This window comes from Pleurodeles waltl, chromosome 6 (assembly GCF_031143425.1).
Source record: "Pleurodeles waltl isolate 20211129_DDA chromosome 6, aPleWal1.hap1.20221129, whole genome shotgun sequence".
Classification (NCBI taxonomy): Eukaryota; Metazoa; Chordata; class Amphibia; order Caudata; family Salamandridae; genus Pleurodeles; species Pleurodeles waltl.
Window position 1 is genome coordinate 70,550,258 of NC_090445.1, and position 26,568 is coordinate 70,576,825.

Consider the following 26,568-nt stretch of genomic DNA (forward strand, 5'->3'; position numbering starts at 1 on the left):
GTTATTATTGACAAACTTAAAGTAGAAAGGCATTACTTTACATCAAGTAATGATGACAAAAAAAAATAAGACTTGATCATCAGGCTTGAAAAGCTCCATGGCACTATATCACTCTAATAACAAAATAACACCAGGCGTACCAATTAGGTTATAACAGATATATATGACTGAAAAAGCCTCATGGCCCTTTTGAAGCAAGGCTCTTATGTAACACCATACTAACAGTACAGAGGATAGAAACTAGCTAAAAGATAGAGTGAAACCATCTAATTCAGTGCTCCACCCCTACTGTCTCGAAAACACCTTGAAGCTGAATCAGCCTGTACACCAAATAAATATGCACCATCAAATGGCTTGTCAATCAGTGTAGATTGGACTGGCACTGAGAACCTTGAGGTACATAACCAGGCACGGCCATGTAGCGCAATTGAGGAAGTCACTGCTTGACCCACAGAGTCAGTGGTATCCATGCCACAGCAAATGATTAATTTAGCTGCATGCTGTCCTGAAAACCATAGGAGTAACAGTACTCCTGATGTCTTCCGGAAGCGATAGTAAATGTTCGCTAATGAGTCCCATAAAGAATGAGAGAAACATCCAAGTACACAAGATATATTCACAGAGCGTAGAGCAGAACTTGTGGAGGAAAAAATATGCCGACCACAGACATCTACATGCAGAAAAGACTCCATATCATGGAAAGCTGATGTGGCGTGTGCCACCAAACTTCAATGAGTGGGACGACTTATTAGACAGGGTGGATTAACAGGGGCAGATTGGTGCCTCTGGGATATAATGCAGTCAACAGGGGCCCCTGTATCAGGCTTAGCCCATTCTCCCAAAAAGACATCATGTAGAGCTTCGCACTGGTTCAATCCCCGTAAGACTCTGATGAAGGACATCAATTAGGGGATCTGAAGCTAATTCCACTGGAGGGCGAGCCAGATCCAACACTTCCACAACCCTTTTTAGCATGTCTGCAAAGGAGAAGGAGCTCGCCTCCATAGCAGGTCCCGGGGGTCAAGTAGGCCTGAGGCTGGAGAAGAATCCAAGCTACTAGCCTTAGCTTAGTCAGTTAACCAGCTGTCCTCTCTATGAGGTTCCAACTCCTCTACCGTCTGTCCACCATCTCCCTCAGAAGGACCAACATGAGGGGATTCTTGTAGAGGTAGATCAGAGATGACAGGCATGACTAGCGCCGTACCTGATGTTGACCAACACCGTGAAGGCAAAACCTTGATGTTGATTTCGACTTCAGACAGGGAAAGGGATTTGACTTCAATTGGCGCCACCAGCAGATTCGCGGAAGCCGGCTGATCGGATACTGGCACCAAAGGTGTAAACCCCGAAAAGCTGTGCACCAGTGTCATAACCGCTTTGTCAGCTGATGCCAAAGACAAAACAGCCTTTGTGGACATAGTAAAGTCACTTCACACCTTCTTCAGACCCACAGGCACTCCAGAAGGAGGTATTTGACTGAATGACCAAAGATACCATGAAGGGAGGCACAATACTCACACTGAAGGATGCAGGGCAGACTCGTACCTCATCTCCACAACTGAGAAATGATGGGAGGGTGTATGCAGTGATGCCAGCAACTTTTGTGACTTCGACTGCTTGCCAGACTTACCTTTGGACATCGATGGAGAATGGCGTCCACGAGAATGACTCCTCCAACAGACATCAGTCTGAGAAGGAGACCTCTTTCATGGGAAGACCGAGATGACTCCGACATCCATGCCGCTAGAAGTTTCATCCAATGCTCTTGCAGAGCTTTCGGCCAAAGTTGCTGACAGGAGTCGCATTGGCATCATGGTGCATGCCCAGGCACCACATGCTAACCGAATTGGGGTCTGTAGCCGACATTTGTCATCCACAGGACACACAGGTTTTAAACCCCGAAGTCATATAAAGCATACTGTTGAAGTACTACAGAAACTTTGAAGTAGGCCAGAAAAAGTTAAAGTAGACCAAAAAACAACCTGACTAACCGTTCTATGGAAAACGTTTCCGGATCCAGGCTCGGGCCTGGAGAAGATTCTAAAGTAAGGAATCTGTGGCAAGATGTCTATCAGATAACGTCTTTTAGCCATTTTAAATAGCAGCACGGCCTCTGTTCAGAATTCGCTGAAAATAATGTAAATGGTTCTACGGCACAGCCAGTGCTGGCCGCATCATAGCACTTCTCTTTAAACGCCCACATGCCATGACGAATGGAAACAAAGCAAATGAGAGCAAAGCTGAAGCTTACCAATGGTAAGATTATGGGTGGGCTGTGGCCTCCTGAGTGAAGCCAACATGGCTTGATGAAACTGTGCATGCGCTGTCTAGCCAAAATCTAAAAATAATGACATCACCATACATCAAAGTTGCTGTGGAGTTTTTTTTTATGACAATTTGACACACTCTAATGTTTTTATGTTTACCTCAAGCACTTAAGGTCTAGCTCAAATCTCACTTTTCCCACAACCACAAACGTAATTGCTTTTGCTACAAGATTACCAGCGGACCTGATTCCAGTCTTGAGCTTTCCTTTTACAAACTGTAGTAAACTGGCATTGTAGTTCAACTGTAATCACTCATGGGAATCAAACTAAAACTACCACAGTGCATCATGTTTTGAAATGAAAAGCCTTGAATTGGAGTATTGTGTCTTCAGTGGAATGGAGTAACTTGGTCACATTAATGAGAGGTGTGCACGTGCTGCTCAGTTTATTAAATTATTTACCCGTTAGGCTATTAAAGTTGAGCTTTGTGACTTGAGCATTTAGGAAGTTTTGCTCAGATCTAGGAAAATATAAATACATGGTGTGGTATTCTGTTTGTTGGGGAAACATTTATGTATGCAAATTGTAATTCAAGGTTCAGGTAATTATATGTTGTCCCTTTACGCTTCATTTATTTATGTTATGTGAAATGGTATCTTCCTGCTCTTAGAACGGTACTGCCTGGAATGTCGGGATTGGAGGCAGTTAAAAAAGGAGCTGAGCAGGAGCAGCTGGGGTCTTTCATTCTTCCGGACTTGAATAAATAAACAAGTATTTTACTTTTTAGGGTCGAGCCTGCGTTGCATGCGCTCGCGCATGCGTATCGCAGCAAGACTCTTTTGTATTTAGAATAGGGCTCGGGGCCCTGTCAACTTCACGTCAGTGTTTTTTATTGGTTCGTGGGCTTCCCTAATAAAATCTGCTTGCTTTCATTAGTCGAAGGCACGCATATGGCATGCCTTTTCTGGTGACTAGCCCTCCTCGAGCGCAGTGACCAAGTACAGAAAACATGCTAGGCTCGCTGTTTTCCATTGGGGTCGTGGACTTCTTTTTCTGTAATTTACGAGCGTGATCTTGCTTGGCAGAAGTCGAGCGCTTTACATACTTGATTTCACTTTTTCGGGTTATGTACATAAAAGCACTTTTGCCCGATAGGTGAAAAGTCGGGTTAAGAGTTTACAACGCAATCAGCTCAAACATGAGCAAACACGAGACCCGTTGCATTGTAAACGTTTGTTTGAATTGGTATTTTTCTTATGGAATTACTTCATTTTGGCGAGGAGGGACTTTTTGACCCCAGGACCTGCTCTCATCTGAGCTTTTAAACCCAGAGCTATTCATGCTGTTCCACATTGCTGGTTTCCTAGGCAACGGCTGAAACTGAAGGGATTTCCTCTGGTAAGGCCATTGGAACTGAAGGATCTGTGTTCAGTTGTGGCAGACGGGTCTTTGCCCTTCCCCTATTTATTGACAGAGCAGGAGAAGAAGGAATTAGTATGAGTTTCATTTCATCTTGGCCGCTTGCCAATATTTACTTTGAAGCTTAAAGTGTTGTGGGCTATCCCTGCTTCAAACTGTGTCAACACAAGCAGAAATAGCTCATCCCAGCTCTATTGATTTTGGCTGCCTGCCAACAAAAGAGTGTTCAACTGAAACTATGAAGAAAAGACTTAAGCTGTGTGATGTTGTTTTGGCTCCCAGCCAATGTTTACATTTCACAGTTATTAGAGCTGCTGTGCATCTAAGGAGATTGTCCTTTCAATATGGAGCTTGATATTTACTTTGGATGCCTGCCAACATGTGTCTTGAAGTGTTCAGCTGAACTTGATAATTACCTTGCTTCATTGTGTTTAAGAAAAGTTGGGTATTTATCTTGGCTTTGGGCCAATGCTTCTATCTCAGCATTAAGGTTCTGTTGCTAGGCAACACACAAGCTTTAGCAACCTCACTAGCAAGTGCTGTAAGACTGTTTTTTTTTGTTCCTCTTTGTTTTCAACTATGTATTCTTTTGATATGCTCTGCTTTGTTACACATGATTATTAACATTTAAGGCAGTTTTCCATTTCAAAGGGTTGCATTAATCTGTGAGGAGTGTGCTCAACATTTTCCGGAACAAAGGTATAACTCTTAAAGGGGATAAGTGTAAGTTTTAAAAAAATGAAATCTCTTACCTTGGACACATGATTACTGCAGAAGGTGTAAAGCCGAAAGATGATCTAGTGAAATCTATTATCAAGCTTACTGTGCCTGAAAGTGAGTCTGATGTGCAGACGTTCTTGGGAATGGTGGAATATTATTCTAGGTTCATTCCTGATCTAGCTAAAATAACTTGCGCTATCAGAAACTTACTTAAAAGTCGATCTGTATTCATGTGGGACTCAGAATGTCAAAGGGAATTTGACGACTTGAAAGAGAGCTTGTCATCGGCACAATCCTTAAATAGTTTCCAACCTGGCCTTCTGTGCTCTATCACTACGGATGCATCTGAGAAAGAGTTAGGTTGCGTTTTGAAACAACTTAGTGGTGATGAGAACAAAACCACTGCTTTTGCGTCAAGGAGTGTACGTGGAGCGGAGTATAAATATTCTACCATTGAAAAAGAGGCTTTGGCAATTTTTTGGGCTATAAAGAAATTCAAACAATTTCTGTGGGGAACTAAATTTGAGGTGTGCACTGATCACAAACCACTACGTGAGATTTTTTAGAAGAAGGGGTTGGATAATGTTTCAGGTCGTATTTGTAAATGGATTGTTGGCCTACAGGATTATTTTTTCGATGTAAAGTATGTGCCAGGTTGTGAGACTAAAGCTGCAGACTGTTTATCCAGACTCAGAAATAAAGGAGTGGGAGAAGATGACTCTGAAAGTTCCTGGTGGGTAGATGAGGAGGTGAAAGTATGTGCTGTAACGGATGGATGTGTTACTGAGGAAGAATGGAGACAAGGAGTGGATGATGATGTTGAACTTTCCCGTGTGAGAGATTTACTTTCTGTTGGTAAGGTTTTAGATAAAAGTGAGAGTATAGGTGATGGTTTTGGTAAGATTTGGCATGAATTGTCCATTCAGAATGGAATCGTATTAAGAGGGGAAAGGTTGATCCCGCCGTGCAATTTGCGTGAACGTATTATGGATCTTGCTCACAGTGGTCATCATGGGATCTGCAAAACTAAAGAAAGACTTAGGGGAGTGTATTGGTGGCCAGGGGTGGATTTATCTATCGAGAGAAGGGTGCGAGATTGTGTGGAGTGTAATGTTGCAGATAAATCGTTGAAAGTCAGAACTCAACCCATGATACTCCAAAAAATTCCCAGTGAGGTGTGGGATTCTGTATCCATTGACATTTTGGGGCCTTTGAATTATAAATCTCATTCGAAGTATGTGGTGGTCCTCATGGATGAGTTATCTAGATGGCCGGAAGTCAAGATTGTCTCTGAGGTGTCTTCTTTGACTGTTTTCCTCACTGGCGTATTTAGTAGAGAGGGTAATCCTAAGTCTATTTTGACCGATAATGGAGTTCAATTCACATCCAAACTTATGTGTGAGTTCTTGAGGAAAAGAGGGATTTTACATAAAAAGAGTGCATTATATCATCCAGAAACTAATGGCATGCTAGAATGCTTCAACAGAACATTAAAAGAGACTATCCAGTTAGCTAATCATTTAAATTGTGATTGGGAGTATATGGTTAAGAAGAAGGTTGAGGAATATAGGTTCACCCCTCACACTAGCACTGGTCAATCTCCGTTCATCATGTTCAGGAAACGTATACCTCACACTGTGATAAATCCACCGTGGGTTAAAAATTATACCAAGGAACATCTCAATTATGAGGGCAGAAGAGTTTCAGCAAGGAGTAAGCATTTGTCCTGTCAGGAGAAAAGAAAACTTGTGTATGATGCGAGAAAATCTGTAAAGGAGATGCATTTTGGGGTAGGGGAGTTAGTTAAAGTCAAATTACCAGGGAGAACTGACTGGTGGAGGGCAGTCTCACTTTAGTAGAGTCTTTAAAATTAAAGTCTACAAAGGAGCGGTTAAATTGGATGATGGACGTGTATGGAATCTCAATAGAATTGTCAAAATAAAATAATGTGTATAGTTATTTGGGAATCTCAATAGGAATGTCAAAATAATATTATGTATATATGTTTATAGTTATTTGTTTGAAGGGGAAAGATGGTGTGGTATTCTGTTTGTTCGGGAAACATTTATGTATGCAAATTGTAATTCAAGGCTCAGGTAATTATATATTGTCCCTTTACGCTTCGTTTATTTATGTTATGTGAAATGGTATCTTCCTGCTCTCCCTGCTCCTAGAACGGTACTGCCTGGAATGTGGGGATTGGAGGCAGTTAAAGAAGGAGCTGAGCAGGAGCAGCTGGGGTCTTTCATTCTTCCGGATTTGAATAAATAAACAAGTATTTAACTTTTTTGAATTGGTATTTTTCTTATGGATTTACTTCACATGGCCACCAACAGGCCATCCCTGATGTCACAAGGACCACAAAGCCTAGGACCGCTGGGGATGGAGTCAAGCCAGGCCACAAGATGGCCGCTCTCTGAGAGGGATCTACCGACCAAGCAAAAATCCTCCATTAACCACTGTACAGCAGCTCCCCTGCGGCCATCAAATGGTGCAGAGGCCTATCCAGTGGTCGACGCATGCATCTGCCCGAGTATGGAAGATCTAACCCCACGCCCTACCCAGGACAAGCACACGAGAATCGGTGGTGTAACCTACCCGTGCACTTGGCTATGCCTGACTAGACGGGCTGCACCGGGCCGCTCAGCCGAGACAGATGCTGCCAGCTGCTTTTCTGCAGCTTCTCCGGCTCCGAGGAGTTTGGACTCCCCCGTGCCTGACTGAGACGATGTTATCTGCTGCCCGGGGATGGAGGATGCTGTATGATCGCGTGGCCTGGGAGTAAAGAGGGACCTCAGGTTGTTCCAGGCCCTGCCACCAGGCTGTAGGGAGGCGGTTGGGGGCTGGCTGCCAGAAGCCTTGCGAGTGCCAAGACCTTGGCCAAAGAGGCGGTCTGTGAGAGACTGGGGGCAACTGCAGTCTGGACTGGGCGCTGATCTCAGCAGGCCCACCTGGTTTGTGCGTGGGATTTGACAGAGGAGATGAGTGTGTGGCGCCCACTCCCACACGCAGAACCTTGAAACTTCTTGCAGGTCTACCTTCCCCTGGAGGCTCTGTGCTTCACTGCTGATCCTATTCTGGTGGGTCTCCCTCCCTGGTGAAAACGTGAAGGTTCACAACACTTCATACTAGGGGTCCATGCAACATAAGGCCTGCTCCATTCATTCTTGTAGGATAATGGTGGTCCTGTGGTCCTGTGCATCCATCCTTGCCCACTCCTCCCCTCTCTGGGTGACTGCCCTGGGTCCCAAGCCTGCTCTTGCTCACCAGTGCTGGTGACTGCCCAGGGTATGGTGGGGCTTAGTACGGCTGGTTCAAGGGCGCACTTCCTCATTGGCCAGACACTACCATTTACTGGTCTGGGGCTGCCATGGCCACGTGCTATGCTGCATGTGACTCTTTCTGGGCTGTTTCTGCATAATTGACCTCAGACACGGTCAAGCCCTTCGGCCACCATGGGCAAGCTTGAGGAGCACCAACAAAAACTCACATTTGGGAACAGATGCATCACCCGCCAGGCAGAGCAAGACTCAACGTAAGATCCTGCCAGTTGCAAAGGGGGTAACTCCAAGGAAGACATAGACCTTATATAAATCCTGGTAGAGGTGAAAACTAGAGTTAAAGCTATTGTTTAAAAGCTGGATGCACTCACTCACCGGTTGGAACACATTAAGTACTGTGTTGATAAACATGAAAATAGACTGGACCAATTTGAAAATAGGGTCTCAACACTGGACAACGGCCAGGCCGACTCCAAAGGAAATCCCTAGCTTCACAGCGCTATGACCTCCACCAGATGCCTTATCTGGAATATTTGCAGTTTAAACATTTGTTTTCTACAAGAGCTTCACCTCACCCAGCCTTCTGCACCGGGGCTGCATGCATAATGGTGTGGGGGGACACACTTCACTCTATTCTAATTACGCTAGAGGGGTCACCACTCTTTTGCATAAAGGTCTGCAGTGGCAGACGGGATGAACGATTTGCACCGACAGTGGTCGCTATGTGACACTGGGTGGTGCTGGCTGCTATATATGGCCTCAATGCTGACAACCCAGACTTTTTCTCTGAGGTGTGGTGGTTCATCTCCAGCTTGGTTTCTGGTACTATAATGTGTGTGGGATTGGGGGGGTTTGGGGAAGAGATTTCAATGTTGCATTAGATGACCGGTTAGACCGGTCAGGAACCTCTAGGCCAGTGGTTCCCAACCAGTGGTCTAGGGCCCCCTGGGAGTTTCAAAGCCTCCTCAAGGGGCCCGCGACTGCTTAGAAAATTAAATAATATTAACAGATTAAATTCCCAGCTTTCAGTGATGTCTCAGTGGGGGGTCCCCAGATTCCAATAATGATTCAGTGGGGTCCCTGGGTTCCAGTAATGATAAAGTGGGAGTTCATAGAAGTCAAAAGGTTGACAACCAATGCTCTAGGCGCATGCATTCCAATGAAGCATTAACACTAAACACCATTATTCATAACAGCTACTTGCAGGATGGCTGGCGGCATGCACACAGCTCCTAGACACAATGCACTTGTGTCAGAGAAGCTCATAATGCATGGTCCAGGATTGAATATTGGTTGATGTCTCTGAACGCCATGCCCTGGGTCACCAACATAACACATCTCCCCCCACACATTGTCAGGTCACACCCCCGTTCTGCTAGAGCTCCTGATTCCTCACCCAGTACAAAGCCCTTTCTGATGGTGCCTCCCTCCTGGAGCATTGCAGGACTCAGTATTCCGCAAAGAGATCCGTAAAGAGGTATTGGAGTACCTTACACATAATGAGGGCTGTGTTGAGTCTCTGGGAAGCCTTCAGAGTGGTCATATGTGGTGCATGCATAGCAAAGGAATCCAGAGTCCTAAGGACCATCCGGGGTGGACTAACCATGTTAGAGCAGGACATCCATGCCCTTAGATTGGAATACTTCTGATCCAAAAGTGCAGCCACGTCTGCTGACACTCGGGACAAACTAATTTAATTCTCTGAAAAAGCCTCTCAAGAAACCCACTACCTAGATCGCAAGACGATGGGCTGCCGATATGGTGGGAGCAACTGCCTACGCAGGACCCTTGCAGGGTTACTGTGTGGGGCACAGGCTTCCACATATGTGGTGGAATTGATGGATGAACAACAGGCTTTTCAGTCCTCCCCCAAGGCTCTCTTTGACACTATAACCTCCTTCTACACCAAACTCTATACTGCTGCCCCTGCTTCTTCAGGAACCAAACTTACAACACACCTGGCTGGGCCGAGCCCACCGAGACTATCTTGACTTGCCCATTACCATAGAACTCATGCATGTTATTCGTAGTCTCCCGGGTGACACAGCACAGGGCCAAGACAGGCTAAGAACTTTTGTTTTATGAAGAATATGCACCCGCTCTTGCACCCCATATGTTAGCACTGTTTGAGGACTCATTAGCAAAGAACTTCCTATGCCTATCTCTCTGTGAGGCAGTCATTGTGACAATCCTCAAGCCAAATAAACCTGTGCAGGAGTGGGACTCTTACCATCCGTTATCTATGATTAGTGCGGATAACAAAATCTTTGACAAAATGCTGCCCAATTGCTTCATTGTCCCGCTACCTAAGATGGTGAGACCAGATCAATCTGGGTTCATACCTGGCCGCTCCACATCTCTTAATTTGCACACCATTTATGCAGTTATGCACCACCTACATCCCCAGGTCCCAGACGTGGCTGCGCTACTCATCGCCACCAAGGCCTTCGATTCACTGAAGTGGCAATACCTCTTCTCATCACTAGAACAAATGAGCCTCAGCCACCGATTCCTTGGACAGCTAAAGCTCTGCCATACGTTTAAGCTGTACGCGAGCTGTGGATAGAGTATGTTATCCAACCCTTTTCCAATTACCTACCGAACACAGCAGGGATGCCCACTGCCCCCAATTCTATTTGCCCTAGCCATGTAGTCATTAGCAGCTCAAATCAGGCAACAACATGCACATCAGGGAATTGGTTTCACCACCAGGGGGCTAGTTATTTCAATGTATACTGATGGCATCACTTTATACATTTATGACCCACAGGTCAACCTAGGATCCCTGAATTGTGAGATCATCCAATTCGGTGGTCTCTCAGGCATACAGATAAACTGGTCAAAATCAATACCATTTCCTATTACGGACTGCACACACGTTTTCCCCACGGGAATACGCATTCAAATGGGCAACTGCATTGGTCTGCTATCTAAAAATATGGCTTGGCTACAACCTAAATGAACTTTGGAGAGCTAATTACTGATGAGCCATGACCTGGCATGAGGACAAAATCCCAATCTGGTCTCCCCTGCCACTCTCCATTTCCGGGCGAATAGCAATAGCAAAATCGATCAACCTTCTCAAAATGTCTTTATTAGGTTATCAATTTACCCATTCACCTATCTCGTCAGAATTTGCACTGGCTGGCTCGAACCTTATTGCTTTGACTTTGGCAGGTAAACAGCCCAACATCTCATGGGGGATCCTCATGCTGCAGGGCAGTCTCGAATTGCTGGACATGTCCTTACATGCACCATGCTCTCAGGCATGATTCCTACAATTTTGGCTCCATCCAAAGCCTTTTCACCCACACGTAGCGGTTGAGGCAGACCAGGCAACATGGCCTCTATCTACATCTATCTTCCCTACAAGGTAACACGAAAGGAATTTGACACGGATGGGTGTGTAAAATGGGCTTAGGACAGACTTAGGAAGCAAGCAAAGCTCAGCTATCTTTACCCTTCCTCTGTCTTGCTAGATCGTAACCCACTGCTGCCACTTATGTTGGATGCGGGCGCCAATGCAGGAATGGCCATGCTTTTACAACATCCTTTGATCAAATCATGCCATCCTTTGAGGGCTTCAAGGACTCAAATTCCATGCTACTGGAAATGCTTTTATATCATCAACTGTGTGCTGCCTGCCGCAAATTACACTGCACATTCCAAGCATCTATGCCGCCACTTCCAGCTCTTGAGCAAATGCTCACAACCTCCTCACCACGCACGTTAGTTTCTCGACTTTACGCAAATATGCAGACCTCTGCTTCGGCGGCTACCCTGCCTGCGCGCACCATCTGGATGTCAAACACTGACCCACCTATTACAGACATACAGTGGCTCTACTACTGCAGCCAGAAGGCAACTCTTTCACCCAACTATAGATTGAGACTGATACCCATTAAATTCCTCCATCGTTTGTACCGACCCCCATACAATTACTTAAAATGGGGCTTATCGATGAAGCACACTGTCAAAGAGGCGCTTCACCCTGGCTACCTTTCTACATATGGCATACAGATATCCGAAGGTGAAAGGTTCTGGGAGAGCATATTTATGACTATATAAGACATCACAAGCCGCTGTCTACCACGAACTCCACTGGTAGCTCTCCGGGGATACCTTGAAGATGCCCGTCATGCGACCGCCACCTTAGTGCTATGCTCCTTCTATTAGTCAAACAGAGAGTGGCCATTCACTGGGGCCGAAGTCCCACTCCCTCAATATCCATCTGGCTGCGTGATGCGGGCTATTGCCAGAAGCAACAAACTAACTTCTGGGAATTGGAGCCGGCACGATCGTGCCCCAAAGTCATTGTGGAACTGTTCCTTACTTACATGCTGCACAGAAGTTCCACCTTACCCTCATCACAAGAAACAAACCCCAGGGACTGCCCCTCACTTCCAACGTACCCCACATTGCCACCCGTGCAAGGTGAGAGTAATCCTGACTAGTCACTGCAGCCCCTTCAGCAATATGGCCTGACCAATTCGCTATTGCCATAACTTCCATTTCTGTGGTCCTCACATACGATTTAACGAGGCTGTGCATGCTTGTTGATGCTCACTTGGGACGACACGAGGACGGGATATTTTCTATCAATGCTGTTGTATCATGTACCTGCGGGGAACTGTGATCTCTTTTCTAGTCCCTCCCGCCCCAGATCTTTTCCCTTCATCTTCTTACCCCCACCCCCTTCTGCCCTCCCTTTGCAGTTGGAATTTTGTACTATGTTTGTTTCACCTTAAATGCCAATAAAAAAAGTTTTTTAAAAACCCACCAGGCCCGTTGTTTTCATGCTGAGACTTGTAAGCCTCCACAATGTTATGTCAACATTGAAATGACATGTCCCACAAGGCAAACTGGGGGAAGGGAGGGAGAGTAATATCAGGTGTGGTTTCTCTTTAGGGCTGAGGGGTTGCACCGCTCTGAAATTCCTACACATTCATATAAAAATATTAAATAGATCGATTTGTTTAGAGATACAATTGTATCTCTAAACAAAGCGACTTATTTAAGCCTAGGCTGTCTCGTCCAGGCTGCCTGCCCAGCTTCCCTTTGAAGCACGCGACGGAAGCCAGGCTGTAATTCAACTTTCTACACTGTAATGCACGACGCTGGGTTGACTGCTCTAAAGTCCTTCATTTTCATGGTGGTCTATGGCAGTGTCCACTACAGGCCATTGGCGCTTTTAGCATCATGAATTTGGGTGTCGGAGTCTTCATCCCTCCATGAGGGCAGCCATCTGTCATTAACAGGCATGGATCCCACCCTTTCCCCATTTGTCACGCAGTAGGAGTGGATGCAAGCATGTGTCTTCGGTATCAGTTAGTGTTAATTTTGTGAGATTTTTTTTGTACTCAATCAATCAAATAATTTCTTAAGCGCACTACTCACCCGGTAGGGTCTCAAGGTGCTGGGAGGGGGAGGGCAGTTACTGCTCAAAAAGCCATGTTTTTAGGTGCTTTCTGAAGGTTAGGAGGTCCTGGGTCTTGCGTAGGTTGGTGGGAAGGGAGTTCCAGGGGTTGGGGGCGAGGTGGGAGAAGGATCTGCCGAAGGAGGTGGTGTGTTGGATGTGGGGGATTGTAGCGAAGGCGAGGTTGGCAGAGCAGAGCTGGCGAGTTGGTATGTGGAAGTTGACTTGTTCGTTGAGGTAGGCCGGTCCAGTGTCGTGGAGGGCTTTGTGAGCATGAACGAGGATTTTGAAAATGTGCCTTTTGTTGATGGGCAGCCAGTGTAGGGATCTGAGGTGGGTGGATCTGTGCTTGTGGCGAGGGAGGTTGAGGATGAGACGTGCGGCTGCGTTCTGGATTCGCTGGAGTTTTATTTGAAGCTTGGCTGTGGTCCCTGCGTGGAGGGTGTTGCCGTAGTCCAGTCTGCTGCTTATGAGGGCGTGGCTGACAGTTTTTCTTGTTTCTAAAGGGATCCATTTGGAAGTCTTGCGTAGCATGCGAAGGGTGTTGAAGCAGGAGGATGATATGGCGTTGATTTGATGGGTCATGGAGAGAGACGAGTCCAGTATGATGCCAAGGTTGCGTGCGTGGGTGGTGGGTGTGGTCCGATGGTGGTGGGCCACCAGGAGTCGTTCCATGTTGTCTTGTTGGGGCCAAAGATGATGATCTCTGTTTTGTTTGAGTTCAATTTGAGGTGGCTGGCTGTCATCCATTTGGCGATGTCGAGGAGTCCGGTGTGCAGGTTCTTCTTGGTGGTGGCTGGGTTCCTGGTGAGGGAGATGATGAGCTGGGTGTCGTCAGCATATGAAATGATGGTGATGCCGTGGGGGTGGAGGATGTTGGCGAGAGGAGCCATGTAGATGTTGTAGAGGGTGGGGCTGAGGGAGGATCTTTGGGGGACCCCACAGATGATCTTGGTGGCTGTAGACCGGAAAGGAGGGAGGCGAACTCTCTGGGTTCTTTCGGAGAGGAAGGAGGTGAGTCAGTCCAGGGCCTTGTGGCGAATTCCGGTGTTGAAAAGGCATGCGCGGAGGGTTTGGAGGCATAGAGTGTCAAAAGCTGCAGAGAGGTCTAGGAGGATGAGGGCAGCGGTCTCGCCCTTGTCCACTCTGGTCCTGATGTCGTCTGTGCAGGCGATGGGGGCGGTCTCAGTGCTGTGGTTCTTGCGGAATCCAGACTGGGAGGCGTTGAGTATGTTGTTCTCTTCTAGGAAGCGAGACAGTTGTACGTTTACTATCTTTTCAGCAACCTTTGCAGGGAAGGGGAGAAGAGAAATGGGTCGGTAGTTTGTGAGGTCTTCGGTTTTTTGAGAAGAGTGTTGACTTCGGCTTCCAAATATCTGAGAAGTTCGCTGTGTCGAAGGAACTGATGATGACGGCACGGAGCTGGGGAGCGATGAATAGGCTGGCCTTGTTGAAAATGTGGTGGGGGCAAGGGTCTGTTGAGGAGCCTGAGTGGATAGAGTTCATGGTTTTGCCGATTTCTTCGTCATTGGTGGGGGTCCAGGTGTTCAGGAGGTTAGTGTGGCAGGGTGTTGTGGTGTTGGTTGTATCGGTGGTGGTGGTGATGGGTACTGACGATGACCTCCTGTAACGCTAACCTCCGCCATGTGACACCCCAGGCCCTGGCTGCAGAATGCTGGCTCCTTTAGAAGTGGAGCTATTGTATCTGTTCCTCGTGAAACTATTCCAAAATACATGCACTGTTTTTGCTTCCTTGCAAAATGGATCCAAATATCTGAGTCAAGTGCAAGGGGAGAAATGCATGCTTACAGTAAAGGCAGTTATCTGCTGTATGGTGTTAAAACTGGCCCTATCTTCATGCCCTTAACATTGATGCCACAAACATGGATTGATATATGAACAATGAATGTTAAAATGTGTGTAATTGTGTCCGCAATTTTCCTTTTCACTAACATGTTTTACTTAATGTTGCATTTCCCAAGAGAGTTTGTGGTTTCATCATGTTGTGTTTCTGTGTATTGTATACTTTGGCTTGTGCCAGGTGTTTATGAGGGGCTTTGATTGAGAGCGTTGATTGAGAGCGCTGGTGCTGAGGCAGAAGGCAAAGCAAAGTGCCTGACAGTGGGTTGGTCTCTCTGCAGAGCACACATAACAATAGTCATGTATTCCAGTTGCAAATGAAATTCAGTGTAAATGTGTGTGAAGGGGTGTATAGAGGTCAAAATATTTAGCAGGCAAATGCAAAATGAAATAAAGTGATTAAATGTGAATGAGTGCACTGTATGTTTGGGGTGGTAAAATGAGGGAGATGGGAGCGACTGCATTTAGGGGAGAGGGAAAAGAGGGTGCTGAAGAGGAAAAAGAGGAAGGTGAAAATGTGCAAATGGATGAGAAGTGATCAGAAATACATATCTAACATAAAGCACACATAACTGAAGGCCATACTCCTTCCGTAGGGCTCAATAATATTTAATACACAGTTTCACAATTTCAGAATTTAAACATTTCTAATGTTAATTATTTATAACTAATCATTGTTGTTACTCATTTGTCTTAAGCAGCTAACAACCACTGACAAAGCCAATAGTACTAACAGGTTTTCAGTGTTGTGTTATATTTCTGGATGCAATTACATCTCAGAGAGAACCCAAAATACAGGCTGGGTGGCACACTACAGGAATCACAGAAATGTATTTTACATATCCCTTTTAGGGAGCCCCCACTTTTTTTATTCTACTTAAAGATCTGTCCTCACATATTCCTGTATGACTGATTGCAACCAGCACCTGTGGGTGCTTCCTGATGCTTGATTAGAGCATTTTCTTCCAAAGTTGATGCTGAGTGCAGTGCAAGACACTGGGCAAGCACACACTCTGAAGGGCCGGAAGTTGTTGTGCTGTAAAATTCGCACATTAAAGTAACTGTTGAATGTATTAATACAGTAAGATATGGGGCAGTTTTAATGTGTTTAGTATTTCAAGACTATACGTTCCCACTGCTTTATACATCTTGCTTTCTCACTAAATTCATTTGCTTTCAAATGCACCATTTGTCAATCTCTTTTCAATTGTGTCTTCGGAGGATCCCCCCGTTTGTCCATTAACGTTGCTTGCTTCACTTGCTAAATAAAAGTCATACCCAACTTTTACACCCCACCACTTTCAAATGTCACTAGCCGCCACTGAGTAACATGTTGCTTCCCTGCCCCACCCCCCTCACCAAATAACCCACTTATAACCAACCAAGCATTGGAATCTTTCCTAACGAAAGGATTATTCTGCGGCAAGTGATTCTGTTTTCACTTCATAACTATTTTTTCATTACAAAGGTTTTCAAGTGGTGGGCTACCAAAGACGAGTCTGCTAAGAGAGGCAATGTGGCTAAAAACAATACCAAGAAACCATATTTTTAGAGACGCAAAAGGGCCCCATTTCTCTTGGAAGTGTCTGTGTTTAACAATGGCATGTACGTTAAGTTTAAAAGAAACTCAAAATACCTCAGATAACACAGACTTGTAGCTAAGTAAAAGGCAAGCTTCAACTAGCATTTTTTCCCTTACAAAATCCACTGGGATAGTTATAAAATGCGCAAAGGCTGTCGATTTGTTTTCAGGCTTTCCTTCTAGGGTTTCTAGGTTTGGCAAGTGAGCAATGCTTGTTTGACTCCTTAAATGTGGTTCGCCCATTACAGACAAAGTATTTAGAAGGCCCTGCACCTCTTCTGTAAGAAGTATGTCACATGTTATATTGAATGAGCACTCTGCAAATCAGTTGCTGATTTTGTGGGCAGGCAGAAGACAACTTTTCTCTGTTCAGTACACTTTAGACACGAGAAAACTTTGCAGCCTTTAATAATATGTCAAATGTAAGCCTGAAAATTATAAAAGAGTAAACACCCTTATTCCTGGGGTGTGAAGGTTAATTTTGGACCCAATCTTAATCAAACCCATTTTTTTGTTTCCTTTTGCTGAAACAATATTGAGCAGCTGCGCCCAGGATCAGAGGTGAGGATGCAGCACTAAAAGTGAAAAAAAGCAGACGCAGGGGGAAAAGCTGAAGATGAACAAGGGTGGGGAAGGGGGCTGTGGGTAGAGAAGAAACAGACACGGTTAGAGAGGTGAAAGGGAAAAGAAGCAACATGGTTAGTGGAGACTGCCTGAAAACACAAGCCCTTCTATGGAGTGCTTGAACACAAATAAAAAAGTAACTCCAAAAACGGGGGCAGTGAAAGGAGACAAGTACTTGGTCCGTGCTCTAGGGGAGGGCCATGACAAATGGCGACAAAGCACATGAGAGCAGCACTGAAGCATTTCAATGGTAAGCTTATGGGCAGGATGTAAGCCCACTGATTGCAAACATGTTTTGAAGAGACAGCGCACACGCTGTGTAGTCGAGACCTAACAAGACATGGGTCCCATGCTCACTGTGACATTGTGTGTGTTCTCACTGAAGGGGATCTGCCAATTCGGTCTGGACTGCTCCCATTAGCATATGTCTGTTCTCTGTCAAAAGTGGCACAGTGGGCAAAAAAAAAAGGGCTTCAATGCGGCCCAAAATATACCACTGAATGTGTTTAGTTCAAGAATCGTTATTTTTAAATGAAAGTTATTCCCAAACATCAAGAAAACTGAGACAAGTCCAACAAGGTTAAGCTAGAGAGAAACAAAAGAAACAAATAGCAAGAACACAAAAGTCTTGAAAACAGATGTGGATAAAGGTTCATAACATCAGCAGGGCACACTTTGAGGAACTAAGATGAGCACCAGTACCTGGCACTCTGCAAGTCTGGTATCTTCATTGATCATCAGTCTCTGCACCTTCTCCAGATGGGTCTTCAGAGCTGCCAGACTCTCCAGAAGAAGGGGCTAAGGGGAAGACAACACAGATGTCAGAGGTTATATGCACTGGAGCCCTGGGGTACCAGGCTCAGATGGTTTCAATGCATCTGGTAATCTGGATTGAGTCTATCTTACAGTACTACCAGGACACCTAACCCTATTACCAAAAACTAAAAATAGATAGGCTAAGAGAGAAAAAAAAAGTCCAAAATGTTCCAAGTGTAGCAATGGCTCTGTTGTGGAGAGTGGTCATCTTATTGAGCACCATTTCATATATGACCTTATATATGCACGCGTGTTAGGTCCCTTTGTATCTTTCTTGGGTAAACGCAGAGTCATTTAACACTAGGACAATGGGTGACAGTCTTGCATCTCAACCGACACCTTATCTCTTGGTCACCAATGTGCACTCTTCTCTGAACGCACATATTCAATAGATGAAACTGAACGGTTTAATACTGACACACACAAAAGGCCACTGGGGTGGTAGCAAAATCAGTGTAGTGAAGGTGACAAACATAGTTGGGTCTCATTCTCTTTTGGTGGCCCTGTGACGTGCCAGAGGTGGAGGTCAGGCAGACAAATTTTGGGTAGCATGGAACTGCGAATGGCATTTACCCCTAAAACTGCTGCTGCCTTTTTGGGAGAGAAACAGCATGGCAACACCACTGCCATGCCTTCACAAAACTATTGTCACTTATGTAAACACTGGATCTGCAGCTGCAAAGTGCAGGGTAATTTGCAGGACTCACATCAGTGTCGCTAACATCAGTGGCATAATGACACTGAGGCCCATGCCCATCCCCCCCACCTCCTCCGACCGAGTCAGGGGCTCTCAGACCAGGAACCCGTGCATGTTGCCAGATGGGGGCACCCTAGATCTTGGGTCCCCTTCCATACAATAGAGGCAGTGGGAGCTAATGTCACGACACTGGCTGACACCTTTAATCGACCCTTTTACTACTGCAAGAGAGGACATTTGAATAAATATCACAATTAAGTTGCTAGGCCATTTATTCATGTACACTTCAAGAAGCTGTTGAGTTTAGAAGCCGGAATAAGATAGCAAAGTGCTGAATGTAAGTTGTTACAAACTTAAAGAATTGTCCTGAACAAGGCTCCAGAGCGACCACAAATCCCAGAACACTGAAACATATTGATATTACATCATGGATGAATAATTCTGTGTCCTCAATGTTTAGACGATTTTGTTAGGGAAATGACAGTCTACACTCTACTTGCTTTACAATACCAGGCTGCTGAGTATTTGACAACCACCAATACACAGATGACTGTCATTTAGTCTGTGTGTTGTCCTGGTACCTGTAGTGAAAGCTGCTCTCACACACAGCAGGTACAGAAACAAATGTATTTACAATGCAATCTTAACTGTTCTTTAAGTGAGAATAGCCTGTGTTGCTGAATCTCGGCCTCAGGAACAAGAAACCACATCCTGTATCTGTGGGAAGTGTGTGTGAGATGCTTGCTACTGGAACTAGTGTGTGTTAGGGAAGCTTACACTGTGGATACCAAACCTCTATCTACTCAGTGTAGTATGCACATGCTGCAGATGTTCGTACTGTACCTGCTCTGTGAGTAAGGAAACCTAGCACTGTGGCTGATTATATGGTAACTGTTTTCTTCTTCACCACAGATGTCTGTATTGTACTACTTCTTCGTTAATGAAGCTCGCCCTTCGGTCTCCAGTTTTGTACTCAGTGTGTACACGTAATGGAGCCTTGCACTGCACTGTTTCCTGTATGTGGGAAGCGTGCACTGACTATGCATGGACAGTTCTTGCTGCGCCTGAAAAGAGCGCTTGCACCGTGGATGCCTGTGTTGTACCTGCTCTGTGTGTTACAGAACTGTGAATAAAATCTGAGGGAAGTCTGCACTGCAGCTTTCTGTCATGTGCCTATCATTTGTAAGAAAGAGAGGCTTGCACTGAGGATGCCAGTATTGCAGTTGGTGACCAAGTGTGGCTGATCCCCCTCCCTCCACTCATAGGTTTGCGGGGGTGCAGAGGTCGATGAAAGCACATAGGAACTTCAGTAGATGTCCCATTTTATTTTCTAAACCAAATACTTTCTCTCTTAAGCTCAGCTACCCTCTCAGACCTGCTCTGCTTCTTTTTTGCTGGCTTTGAAGACATCCTTGTATCATAGTACTTACCTATAGCTTCTGCAACATGTTAATGTGGCCAAGGCGGACATGTGAAAATTGTACATCGACTCAGTATGGTTTACTCTTGTACATCGACTCAGTATGGTTTACTCTTGTACATCGACTCAGTATGGTTTACTCTTGTACATCGACTCAGTATGGTTTACTCTTGTAAATCAACAACAGTTGAAGGTTTTCAAGAATACTCCAATTTGCTACATTTACCCAGGTGGGATTTCCACTACATGGAAAATTCTATTTTAGATCGCCGTCTGTGGCGTGTCAGTAGTCTGGTAGTGTAAATACTGTGGTTTGGATACACTGCATACCTTGTAATTCTGGACAGCCTCCTGTATGGGAGCCACCCTGTGGTTTCTGTGCTGGTGTGCATCGCGACAGACCACGCAGATGGTGGTTTCATCGGTCTGGCAGAAGAACAGCAGCCTCTCCCCGTGCTCCGCGCATACGGGCCCTGGCGTAGGCAGGATCTCTGGCTGCTGAATCATTTCCACTATGTTTGTCATTCTTTTGTTTGGCTTAAGGTTACTGCTCCGGAACAGCTGTCTACATTCTGGGCAAATGGGGGGCTTATACTCCATCTCCTCCTTCTTTATGTGTTCTGTGATGCAGTGGAGGCAGAAGGTGTGACCACAGTCAATAGTTACAGGGTCGGTGAAAAAATCCAAACATATGGAGCACGTCACTTCCGCCTGGAGGTTGGATGAAGCTGCCGCCATGGTCTGCTTCGGTATTACTTCTTCCAGGTGAAAGGCTAAGTATGGATATGAGACTATTCTTTTTTTTCATGCAGAACCGTGCAGGAATGATGATCCTTCTTTGTTGTGGACACCCAACCAGTCGCCACCGTCTCACCTGGAAGTTGATGGCACCTGCCAAAAGCAATGATAGGAAGAATTATGTGTTACCACTCATGAATGAGTCAGACAGGATGGGGAAGGTGGGGGTTAGGATAAATACCTGCAGTAAGAAACTGGTATATTTAGCACATGACAGAACAACAGTGTTTGAAGAGTGACAGACCTGCATGCAGTACCGAGGATTAAGGAATGTGTTAGTAGGAAAGGGAGCTTGGGCAGAAACCCATTCAATCCATGTTTTAGACCACCGGACAAAACTATGGAGTACTCCCCGTCAATGCAGCTAATGCTCACCACCCTACTCTTGTTTTTAAAACTGAGACTATCTTTTTTGACTATATCTAGCCACTGTATACATGTACACGTGTATGCATGTAGGATGATCTGGTGTTTCCTAACAACTGTGGTATCCAAGTGCTACCTTGTCCAAGGACGCATCACACCGCGACCACTCGCCAGTCCATACAAGAATACATTTAATGCAAGGGCTTCTTGAAGAGTACCACCACCACAGTGATACTCCACCTGCCCTCTCCCCGAAAGAAGACTGGAGCCTATCCTCTCCTTTGCGAAGCTCAGGGGTAACCTAAAACTTTCAAATGGACTATGTGAGGATGAACATTTTGCCATTTGTGTATGGAATAAATCATCTCCTGGCTAATTTAGCACTCAGCATTCAATGAAATCTTATGATTAGCCTCAGCTTAGTGGGATTTCCTGGAGCCCCCACATAGCAACCTGGGCCTAATGGCCCTCTCAATGAAAGTAGAATCCTGGGACTTCGAAGGGGAACTAGGGGTATTAAATGCAACGAACTAGCAGCCCTTTAAGCATATCCCCTTTGGATTTGTGAGCTTGAAATCTAACACGTTGTACTTTGTATCAAAAAGACAAGTGTACAGGAACTGCCCTGCAATATTATAAATCCACAGATCACCCAAAGGGGACCACCCACTCCAGTTCACCTTGTGAGAGCTTATTTTCATTTTAAAAATATGGTGCCCGATTTTTTGCTTTAACTAGGCTGCATCATATATAAGAGTGCGTGTTTATTTCTGTTCACAAGCCCTGCACATTCATGTTTTCATTTGCGGCCAGATGTACCAAAGGATTTTACCCATTCTGTGTCTATGGGAAAAAGCTTTTGTACATATCCCTAAGTTTCATAAACTCATTTTAACTCAGCTGCAAACCATGGTCTCTCCTTGCATGTAACAAATAATGTTTCACGAGCTTCTTCTGAAATGGATAATCTGATCTTGCAACATTATAACATGTTGATGTTATTTATTTATATGTAGAAGTAGCTCACTGTTTTTCTTTGAGTTTTGCATTAATAACGAGGTATGTGCAATGTTAGTCTACGCAAGCACGTGCTTTTTGAAAATAATAATGTGATTGGTGCTATGAATGTAACATAGCAGTGTTGCACATTTACCTGTTATAGCGCTATGAAAATTGTGTGCTTTCTTTATCTAAAACAGTGTTTCCCAAAGACGCCTTTAGATTCTGTATTTATCTTGTCACATTTGAAAGTGCGTTTAGATGGAGGATCAGTCTCAGGCTACGTCTTCTGACAAATTGCAGCTTAGTTTTTTTTAATTGGGATTGGTGTTTACTAACTCCTCTCACTTTGTAGACAAGGGAAAGAAAAGTAAAGCTAATTATGTGAAAATCTTCCTGGGTTACAGGGAGTGTGGAAGGAAAGCTGTAGGGTGAAATTTTTGTAACACACAACAAAATGTAAATGCCTGTAAATGAACTGTACACTTTCAGAAATTAGAAAAACACAAATAAAGCACTTTGATGTTAATCTGGAGTGCAATGGAATTAAAGCTAAGATTTTAAACAGAAAATCAGGACATTTTCCTTGCTGATGCACAAATAAATATTCACTGAAACCAGATTTCCACACATTATTATTTCTGTGCAGCAGTGGCTATTTCAATGGAAAATGTGCTGTCTGCGAGTGACAGTACGCGGCCACACGATGGTTTACTTACATTAAAAATCATCCACCTCTTCTAGATATAAGCTAGGAGGGCCGCAAAAGTTTGTTGTTTTAAAAAGTAGGTTGTGGCTCCAAAAAGTTTGGGATGCACTGGTCTGAAACATTACAAAAGGCATGCTTTGTTGGGAAACAGCCTGGATTTCACACATTTTAATTTTAGTGTCAGAGCACTGCCGGTTGGCGCATAAATGCATTGAAGCTTAAACTTAGCTTTGGACTTTTGCTTATGATTTGACTATTTGATTATGCTCATTCTCTTGATGTTTAACTAATATTTTTGCATCCAGTAATGAATATTTGGGTATCTGAATAAATTAACAGAAATGAGATTAGTGTAGCAAAACGTTTCCATAATGCTATTGACTTATTATAAGATACCAGGATGTCTCCATTTCCTGCGACTTAGCCCCCCCCCCGGTAAAATTTGAGATGATCGGGCAAAGATACAGCATACAATTAATTAGCGTTTAATTACCTATTGGCTATTTAAACTAAATAGCACAGATTTGTCAGTCAGTTAGTGAGGCTTGTTAGTTATATGATCATTTGGTAAATGGTGTCCCATGGTGAAGTGTTGGTGTGGGGATGTATTCTGACAGAGGTGCTGAGGCAGAGCAGTTTAGAAAATTAGCTTAGTTGAGTATTAATCGTGTCTTGCGTGGCGTGTTTTGCGACACATGTTGTGTTATTGCGTTTGCGAAGGGTTGTTTCACTTATTGCTAGTGATAGTGTGTATTGAAATGTCACTGTGGTTCATTTGTTTTGACATGTTTGTACTTGGATTTAAGAGGACTCGGGGGAAGTATTAGGTGTCTGTGAAAGATATAACGTTGAGGTGCCGGAACTGAATACAAGTTGAATTTACGATCCTTAATAGCCTATTTGTGAATGTGCAAATCTGGATTGGAATAGTGATGGTTCATTCTGTTCACAAGAGTAAACCATACTAGTGCCAAGGTTTGGTTGTTGCTGGTCAAAAGCCTAGAATGTCATGTCATGTTATGTAGATTTGTGGTGTGCACTATGACCTGAGAGGGTATGCTGGCGCTGAACAGGTGCCAGTCTAGGTAAACCCAGGACCTAGTGAAAAGCCAGGTGTTCTTGCTCTTATGTGTAGCAGCAGGACATTTTGTGCTTTAGAAGAGATGTAGGCAAAGGCTTGAATACCAGATCTGATTTCCGTATGCATGGGTTGTGTGAAAGTAGGAATCTGGATGAAAGGAGGTGTCTGGAAGGTTTGTGAAAGCAGAAGTGATTGTTAAGGTATGTTGTGTAATGGAGTGCCTTGAATGTGTGGGTGAGGAGTTTGCATTGTGCTCTTGAAAATGAGGAGCCAGTGGAGCTCCTTTAGGTGTGGCATAATGTACATGGTGTGGGAGATTAATAATGATAATGGCTGCCAAGTTCTGAATGGTCTGCCGCCTTCTGGTGAGTTTGTTGTTCCAAGCATTGAGGGTCTTCCCGTAGTCCAGCTTGCTTGTGGCCACAGTGTGAGATAGTTTTTCAGGTGCTAATTGGGAGCATTTAAACATCTTCCTCAGCACCTTCAGGGCATGGAAGCATGAAGCTGTAATGGAGTTGACTTAGGCGGTCATGTAGGTTTGCTATCGATGATGAGTCTGAGGTTCTTGCCATGGGTTGTGAGAGTGGGTGTTGGTCTGCACTGTTGGCAGTGTCGGAGTCCCATGGTGAAGTGTTCTTCCTGAATATCACAATATCGGTCTTGTTGGTGTTCAACTTCAGACAGCTGGTCTTCATCCAGTGAATGATTTCAGTCATGCAGAGATTGAACTTGATCTGAGGTACTGGGTTTCTTGCCCGTGAGGCAGAGAAGGAGTTGCATGTCATTGGTGTTGGAGAGAATGTTGATGTCATGAGAGTGGATGATGCTGGCTAGAGGCATCATGTATACATTCAAGAAGGTTGTGCTTATAGAGGATCCCTACAGAACTTAGCAGATGAGGTCACAACGGAATGACAGCAGTTGCGACTGGCTGAAAAACATCGGACAAGACAGAGATCCTCATCCTGGGTTCCACTCCCTCCGCCTGGGGTGACTTCTCATGGCCAGCTGCCCTTGGAAGCACCCCACACCCACCAACCATGCAAACAACCTGGGCATCATCCTTGACTTCACTCTGTCCATGACCTGCCAAAGTCAATGCTGTCTCATCGTCATGTTTCCACACTCTCCGCCTCCTCTGTAAGATCTTCAAGTGGATCCCACCAAGGCAAGAAGGACGGTCACCCACGCACTTGTCAGCAGCAGACAACTACAGCAACGCTCTTTATGTTGGAATCACAAAGAAGCTCCAAGCATGACTCCAGAGAATTCAGAACGAAGCAGTCAGACTCAGCCTAGACATCTCCTGCCACAGCAACATCTCTGCCTATCTTAGAGAACTGCCTATCAACAGACACATCACCTTCAAGCTCCCAACACATGCCTACAAGGCTTTGCACAATATCGGACAGGCCTACCTCAACCACCGCCTTTCTTTCTATACCCCTGCCAGACAACTCAGATCTTCCCAACTCCCCCTCACCTCCACCTCTAGACTCAGAACAGTGGGAGGCAGATCTTCTCTTACCTCATAGCACAGACCTGAAACACAGTACCTACCTACCTCAGGCAGGGCCCCGTCGCTGAATCAGTTCAAGAAGGACCTCAAGGCCTGGCTTTTTGACTGATCAGCACCCTTACGACAGCGCCTTGAGACCCGATGGGTGATAAACTGGCTATATAAATCACTGATTGAGGTGGCTGAGGTTATACAGTGCCAGTCTGACTAACTGGGTCCTTCCAGTCAGAAAGAGCAAATCCATCAGAGTGCATGTCCTTGGATTTAAATGTTGTATAGGCATTAGATAAGGATGGGGTGGAAGACTGTGTCAAATGCTGCAGAAAGATCCAACAGGATGAAACCCACCATGCCTCCTTCGTCCAGAGTCATGCAGATGTCATCCATGGCAGCAAAATGGCAGTTTCCATGCTGTGGTTGGGTCTGAAACCAGACTGAGTGGTGTTGAGCAGTTAGTGGTCATTGACCTACTCAGTGAGATGTCTGTTGATGATTTTCTCCAAGACAAGGGCGCTTGAATGATGGCACTGCCGTCCTCTGAAGTTGTTCAGGAGTTCCATGACAACTATGACATGGTCAGCGTGTGCGGCTGCAGGATCCCACAGGGGAATATGCATAAAGCAAAGCTTCCCTCTCAAACAAGTGAAGAGCCTACCCACTGGTGTCAGTGATTTTTTAGCCTTCCGAGATTCCCCACTCGTTATTAGTATCAGCAAATGACATTGGTTCTCGGGCACAGTCTTTGCAGGCTACAGCACTTCAGTCAGCTCTTGCATGGCTCACTCTCATTCTTGGGCACATTGCGCAGATAGTGTTATGTGTATTTGTAAAGTGCACGATCATCCGCAAGGGTATCCTGGAGCTTATTAGGCTTGTGTGCATAGCCCTGCCTATGATAGGTTGGTAAACTGATGAGCCAGGACTTCAGCTTGTTGGGGAACTCAAGAAGAAAAAGGCTCTGATGTGGAGTGGGAAGATGTTGCTGGCTATAGGA

At 45.1% G+C, this 26,568-nt stretch overlaps 1 protein-coding gene across 2 annotated transcripts in view; it reads right to left on the reverse strand.

Annotated features, from left to right (window-relative positions):
- The window catches only part of LOC138299209 (E3 ubiquitin-protein ligase TRIM39-like), a 146,047-nt gene that overhangs the window by 106,055 nt on the left and 13,424 nt on the right, over nucleotides 1-26,568 (reverse strand). For both annotated transcript variants that reach the window (XM_069237331.1, XM_069237330.1), the window contains exons 2-3: nucleotides 20,433-20,993; nucleotides 17,872-17,967 (exon numbers count right to left, since the gene is read on the reverse strand). In XM_069237331.1, the coding sequence (XP_069093432.1) occupies nucleotides 17,872-17,967; nucleotides 20,433-20,840 (504 nt within the window). In that variant the 5' untranslated portion in view covers nucleotides 20,841-20,993. The remainder of the gene's footprint in view (nucleotides 1-17,871; nucleotides 17,968-20,432; nucleotides 20,994-26,568) is intronic.